Source organism: Ornithodoros turicata, chromosome 6 (genome assembly GCF_037126465.1).
Source record: "Ornithodoros turicata isolate Travis chromosome 6, ASM3712646v1, whole genome shotgun sequence".
Taxonomy (NCBI): Eukaryota; Metazoa; Arthropoda; class Arachnida; order Ixodida; family Argasidae; genus Ornithodoros; species Ornithodoros turicata.
The window spans coordinates 12,982,467-12,988,859 of record NC_088206.1 but is presented as its reverse complement, the minus strand read 5'-3'; the positions used below and the strand labels follow the sequence as shown (position 1 = coordinate 12,988,859).

Genomic DNA, 6,393 nt, shown 5'->3' with positions numbered 1-6,393 from the left:
TCTCACACATCTGCTTCTTTTAATACGTAATATAATTTAGTAATATCTGCTCTATGTGAAACACGACTACCAAGAACTAATTAAGGGTACTTCTAATTTGCCCCCAGCCAAATAAATATCCCCATTATTAAATTATTATTAAACAAACCAGTTGACTGTAATCCTACAAGTGCATGTTTTGGGCCCTTTCCTTCCTCTGCGAATGAATCGTCAGGGGACAACATCGAAGAGGCGTTTCCATTCTTTCACCTGTCTACGAATTGGTAAATTAGACGGAAGAAAATCACGTGGCGGGGTCGCCATTTTTCATCACATTGCCCACACACACATGAAGCAGGCCCGTGAAGCTTGTGATCTTGCAAGGACGATATCAAATGAGCCAGAACGCGTATGCATTCAATCAGTTCGCCAAGTGCCACTACAGAATAAATCCTCAGAATCCTACACAATTTATGTCATTAAATTTGTGTCTCACATAGTTTTCCGCCAAAATAGTTTTTCTTTTTTACACATGACATCATAGTGTGACAGAATTAATTTCTAGTTTTGAGAAACGTGACGTAAGGCCCCCCGTCTCCTCACCAGAGCAGCTGGCAGTCTTCCAACGTGAAGCGGAGTATGGGAAGGTTTAGCCTTTTATCCACTGCAGGCCGATAACCGATAATCTCATGACTTCTGGACCAAGATGGTAAACAGAATAAGCTATACAAATGCGAGAACAATTTCGAGTACTAACCGCAGTGTGGAAAAACGAAAGTACCGACAGAGCAACAACTCTGCTACTCACAACTACAACTCTCCTGCCGAGAGAGAGAGAGAAACAGACAATCGGCAGTGACGCAGGTCACGCGCCGTAGTCACAGTTAGCAATGGTAATTTGTTCTGTGCACCCTTTTACGTTGATGCGTAAAGTATGTGACCCTAAACAGTTTAAAATACGCGCCACGTGAAACTGCGCGAGGTGCTAATGGTGCTGCTAATACCTGTGGCGCCACCGTTGCGCATGTTTTCAAAGCCGCAAATAACACAACACAGGCTTTCGTGTTGTCTCGGCACTTCGAAGGCGAAAAATTCGTATCAACAATGCACATATATTAATATTGCTATTGACAGGTTGCATTCGCGGTTGCATTGCACATTGCACCACCGATCATCGGCTGTCTGCTTCCATGGTTTCTCCCATTTGTTTCTGTATATATTCATCACGATGTCGTTGTGGCTGTGGCTGTGATTACTGATTTGAGTACAGTGAGCGCCGGAAGGATGAACGACAAGGTAGGGCACTAGGGCCACGACTAGGGCCTACATGTTGGACCATCGGACTATCTTGGGTCGAGTAGTGAATGAGATTCTGGTTCCCGTGATAACCCGTAAGCACTGTTAGCGCCCCCATACCTGAAACAGATTGTCTCAAAACGTAACATTCCCGTAATTAGGCACGAAAATCAAGCGGAAAGTCTACAAGGAAGTCGTGATGTTTTCTGTGAGCAGCAAATTTCTCTCCAACATTAGATGCTACAGGTGAATTAGCGGATCACACTTTGCCCCCGGAACAGTTGTCGGTCGTCATTGAGAATTGTTTACGGTGTCTTTTTCTTCACATCGTAGTGCCGTGATACATAGGTTCAAATCAACGTCAGAGCGCTTCGCTCGAGCTGTCGAAGATCTAAAAGGTGTCACTACACAGCCTTCGAATGACGTCAAATTGTCGCTGTATGGACTTTATAAACAGGTACGTCTGCCTCAACCACATTTAGCGGACGACAGTTGACGTTGATGCAGAGCAGTGAGCTTCCTTATGTGTGACTCGAGGAAAGTACAACGAAAGTTTTACATTCTATGTAGGCCACAGAGGGAAAGTGCACTGCGTCAAGGCCTGGAGTGTTTGACTTAGTAGGAAGGGCCAAGTGGGATGCTTGGAACAAGCTGGGATCGTTGAGTCAGGTTTGTGAATCACAACAACGTTTCCGGTGATGCTAATGAGAAAATGTAAAACGTGGAGCTCAACACAGCTTGCAGTAAAGATGATAATTTTGTGCACATATGCTGTAACTCAGAAATTATCAAAGTACTGCTTGCCATAAAAGTATGGACTGAACAATGCGGTAATGCAGTGTATTGGGCCAAATAAATAATACGCTACCAAATCATATCAAATGAACGCGTTTGGCCACCATGGTCAACACCACCTAGATAGAGAAAGCCTGTGCATTGCCTCCTCTCCCTCTTTCAATTAAGAGTCAGACTTCGTCTGCTACTGCGATTCACCGTTCTGCGAATTCAAGAGCCCGCAAATGACTGTGGCTCACCTGGAGCCTGCAGGCCTAAATATTTAGACAAAAATGCAAGACACTTTCCAGAAAATCAGTTTTGAGAAAGACTGAGACTGTTTTGCGCTTTATTTCCAAGTTTTCCCATTCAGTACGCGGGGACGTTCAATCACACCTCGCAGACGACGGTGGTTCTTCTCCATGGCTACGACCACTGAAAGCACGTTCGTTATTGGCTACACCCGTTGAAAGCACGATCCTGATTGGCTGACTCTTAATTGTTACGTCACGTCGACGAGCGCGCAGGCTTTCTGTATCTAGGTGGTGTTGCCATGGTGGCGGTCTCTTTTTCGGCGCAGCTGCCGAGATTATCTAGCATTTGCTCGAAAACGAAGCCTTGAATGGAGCTTTGAAATCCAACCACGTCCGTACCCTTCTTTTATCCCGAAGACACTTCGTCATTGTCGTTCTCACATTTTCTTTTATGGAACCTATGGTTCTCGCATTGAAAAGTAGCGCAGTTTGTCATTTTTCAATGCCGCTAGCATGAAAATTGACCACCAGTGGGAGGAGATTACGAGCATGCCACGTCACAATATGACGTAGGTGAAAACTTCCTATACATGATGTAAAGTTTCCCTGGTGTGCTTTTGTTTCCTGTTTAGGCCGAAGCAGAACAACAGTACGTAACGCTCGTAGAAGGCTTAAAGAGCCCTCTTGAACCCGCCTCGATGGAGCTCAAGTCTGCAGTTCCAGATGGAATTGTGGCCACGATCCAAGATAAAGTGTTCACCGTTCGCTTCAACAGACCCGACAAGAAGAATTCAATCACGTCTAAGGTGTGCAAGAAATCTGAATACCGCACTGACAGCCAAAAGTTATGGTGTCAGTTTAATTTCGTGTACGCAGATGTACCAGGGCATTATTGATCTGGTCAAAGAAGTGACTGAAAGGGAAGATGTAAACCTTCTGGTGTTGACTGGCACTGGAGATTTCTTCTCGAGCGGCAACGACCTTGAGAATTTCCTACACATGGCTAAAACTGGACGTACCATAGAAGACCTGGCTAAAGACGCTGCAGAGCTTGTTAGGTTTGCATTCTATTCCGTGCTGTTTGTTATAATGGATGAGTTGTGCCATCAGAATGGAAGACTTTGATGACGGTTGTCTGCAGGGTTTACGTTTCAACGTTTATCGACTTTCCAAAGCCTATGGTGGCACTTGTGAACGGGCCTGCGATCGGAGTGGCGTGTACGATCCTCGGGATTTTTGACGTGGTCTATGCCTCGGACAAGGTTGGTTCACTATATTTTCACAACATACGTAAGAAAGCAAACATTAATGTATGTTAGTTTTTAAGTTAAAGGCCTGCAAGTGTTTCAAGAGCTTCAGAAAGATACGAATGAGAGCACAGAATCACTAGAATATTCGTGAAATTGATTATTTTACAATTATATCCTCGCTTAAGGACATGTTTCTGCGCTCATGTACATGTGCAACATTGGACATGTAAGCAGCGTTGTGCAAAATCTTTAGCTTTATCATTGTGCTCTAGTAGTGGATACTGATAAGAACATTTCCGAGTTTGTCTTCAATTTTTTGAATGGTAAAATGTGTCATATTCCAATCTTATTCACTAATGAAGCTACTCATAGTGCTGAGATGGCTTTTTCTCGATGCTGGTGCTTGGAAACTTTGCCAGTTGCACGGCTGGCTTACATTAACACTTTTGCCACTTCTGCTTCCAGGCTTTCTTCCAGACGCCGTTTTCCAATTTGGGCCTGAGTCCGGAAGGCTGCTCATCGTTTACATTTCCACGCATCATGGGGAATGCTAGGGTGCGTAATTTGCGCCCCTAGACAGGAAACAATAATTAAATATCTGCATTGTATCGAACAGGCAGGAGAAGTGCTGATGATGAACAAGCAGTTGAGCGCTGAAGAAGCCAAGTTGTGCGGCTTTGTATCCGACATATTGCCCCACTCTTCATTTGTGGACGAGGCGGAACAACGGGTGAAGAAGATGGCAGGCTTGCCACCAAACGTGAGTTCAGCAACCCCGATTACCATTGCACGTTATCTGCATACACTGTGCAAGTAGGTCAGCTACCTGTGCGCCTCCCCACTTTCCCTCTTTCCCCTGTTGCCTGTGGAGCAAAACTGATTGGTCCCTTTCTGGAGCTACCTTTTAAAATTACTTTGCATGCGATTCGGCATGCTTCGAATGTGAAAAGGGTCTTTCTCACTGGAGGCAATCTTATGTTTTTGCTAAGCATGGGTTTGTAACCATTTCCATATCTGTACTGCATTCCTCAGGGAAGAGTAAAGTTATACATAAAAATTATATATTTAAATGCACGTAACTCTGTATAACTCAATTACTGTAGCTTAACTACCTTTATGAAAATGTAATTGTAACTCAGTTATTTCTGAAAATTTTTACAGGTCTGTTGATTATTCACAAATGTTACTCGTACATTTGTGCTTTTTTTGTACAAAAAAACGTGTTTAATTTTGGTAAAAAAATTTTGCAGTCATTGATGTACTCGAAGATGCTGTTGAGGGACGTCGTGAGAGCGGACCTTCACGCAGCCAACAATCGCGAGTGTGATCGACTCATCGAACGCTTCACCTCGGACGAAGCTCTCGGTGCCGTGATGAACTTTTTCAAGGGAAAGGGGAAGCTCTGACGTGTGAAACTGTAGGGGGAGGACACACCACCAGCTTGAAAACTGTTATAGTCACCCGTCCTACTTACGTACGAGATTGGTTAATTTCCATACGAACCTTATCGAGCAATATGAGGGAGATTTATATTCAACGGGTTCCTTATACAATGCTGTTTATAAATTGTACACTGCTTCGTGAGGTGCCTTATATGTGAAGTGCACAATACAAATTTTTCTATGTTGGTTGGCCATTGTAAGAGTTGTTCCTTAAAACATCGACTGGACTGGAAAGGCATAAATAAATGCAATCTTGAGGATCCGATAAGCGTATTTTCTTGCATCATGCATCATTCTGTGTGTGTGTTAGACTTGACGCGTTCAAGGAACTGCTTCCTCTGGTGCCTCGTGATTTTCCTCACCACAAAGAATCCCAGCATTACTTCGACTGGCAAGATAACGAATTGTGGCACGTCAATTGCTCTTTCAATGGGAAGAGCTAGTGGTGTACCACATGCAAGCCACAGTAGCAGTGGCAGCTGCAAGATGGTGGTTAGCAGCCAAAAACCGGCCAGCGCAGGCATCTGGAATCCCATAAATGGCAGTTAGCACAGAACTGGACGATAATATGAGACAGCACCTCCTCTGTGAGATTCCCGAGGTGGCCGAGGTAAAGTCTTGGTGCTTCAACGAGTGTCATCATTAAGAGGATGGCACTGCATAGGACTTGGTAAGTTTCATCGAGGTATCTGTACTGGAGAAAAATTTGTTACTGCCGTGAGCAGAGGTACTACGATGTGAGCTACTCACTTTCAAGTATAGTGCAAGAACTCTAGCTATGACCCAAAGTGGGGAATAGCAAGAGTTGAAGAAAATTAGCATTTGCAGTGGAAGATTGGTCAGTATTTCGTCGTCTGCAACGAAAAAAAATAATCCAGAGTTATACCCGTTAAAACCCACGATCGCCCGTTACCAAAGCGAAATGGCCGCAGGCTTGGCTTGTTCTTTTGGTTTTGTAGAACGCCAGGGAATAACGATTCTGTGACACTTTCTACAAGCTTGCCTACTGAAGACATCACGAAGGTCTTCCAGGATTACGCTGTGCTTTGACAGATCAGAGAAACCTCGCGGAGGGAGATGACTCTGCTTTCTCTTTCAGAGAGAGCTGTGTAGTTTAGTTAGTTCAGTTATAGTTCAGTGTTTAGTCTGTGCATGAGTCTGTGTACTCTGAGTTGCCATAGAAACTGCCGTGACACCAGCTAGCCAGCTACGTAAAACAAAACCTCGACGAATAAAATAATAAAAAAATAGCCTTTAAGTATGCACCTATTGCTTCGTCTCTTTTTAAGCCACGTGCTTTAAACGTACGCGTTAACAAAATCATGTCTTCGTCGCTTTCCCTGAGCAGCGTGTGGGTGGCTACGTGCGGTACGAGTGGAAAAGGCCGCCAAACCCGTC

The 6,393-nt window shown here is 44.3% G+C and overlaps 2 protein-coding genes across 3 annotated transcripts; one reads left to right on the top strand and one right to left on the bottom strand.

Moving 5' to 3' along the window:
• The first annotated feature begins 1,236 nt into the window (after nt 1-1,236).
• On the top strand, nt 1,237-5,257 carry LOC135399124 (enoyl-CoA delta isomerase 2-like). 2 transcript variants are annotated; one of them, XM_064630839.1, is made up of 10 exons: nt 1,237-1,370; nt 1,437-1,521; nt 1,609-1,732; nt 1,846-1,944; nt 2,936-3,109; nt 3,180-3,361; nt 3,445-3,565; nt 4,019-4,108; nt 4,170-4,313; nt 4,804-5,257. In XM_064630839.1, the coding sequence occupies exons 1-10, from the start codon at nt 1,307-1,309 to the stop codon at nt 4,957-4,959; spliced, it is 1,239 nt and encodes a 412-aa protein (XP_064486909.1). In that variant the 5' UTR covers nt 1,237-1,306; the 3' UTR covers nt 4,960-5,257. The 2 variants fall into 2 exon arrangements, with proteins under 2 accessions (XP_064486909.1, XP_064486910.1); XM_064630840.1 differs by having other exon boundaries at nt 1,354-1,370; nt 1,433-1,521.
• LOC135399125 (transmembrane protein 17A-like) lies at nt 5,095-6,335 on the bottom strand. Its single transcript, XM_064630841.1, has 4 exons — nt 5,909-6,335; nt 5,746-5,849; nt 5,576-5,689; nt 5,095-5,519 (listed from the first exon to the last, which is right to left on the bottom strand). The coding sequence occupies exons 1-4, from the start codon at nt 6,009-6,011 to the stop codon at nt 5,286-5,288; spliced, it is 555 nt and encodes a 184-aa protein (XP_064486911.1). The 5' UTR covers nt 6,012-6,335; the 3' UTR covers nt 5,095-5,285.
• Nucleotides 6,336-6,393: the final 58 nt, after the last annotated feature.

Coding starts and splice junctions, on each gene's coding strand:
- LOC135399124 (XM_064630839.1), top strand. CDS start 1,307: ATGTTGGACCATCGGACTATCTTGGGTCGAGTAGTGAATGAGATTCTG. Junction 3,110..3,179: donor AGAATTCAATCACGTCTAAG/GTGTGCAAGAAA, acceptor TCGTGTACGCAG/ATGTACCAGGGCATTATTGA. Junction 3,362..3,444: donor GACGCTGCAGAGCTTGTTAG/GTTTGCATTCTA, acceptor GGTTGTCTGCAG/GGTTTACGTTTCAACGTTTA.
- LOC135399125 (XM_064630841.1), bottom strand. CDS start 6,011: ATGTCTTCAGTAGGCAAGCTTGTAGAAAGTGTCACAGAATCGTTATTC. Junction 5,690..5,745: donor TTCTTGCACTATACTTGAAA/GTGAGTAGCTCA, acceptor ATTTTTCTCCAG/TACAGATACCTCGATGAAAC. Junction 5,520..5,575: donor TCGGGAATCTCACAGAGGAG/GTGCTGTCTCAT, acceptor ATGGGATTCCAG/ATGCCTGCGCTGGCCGGTTT.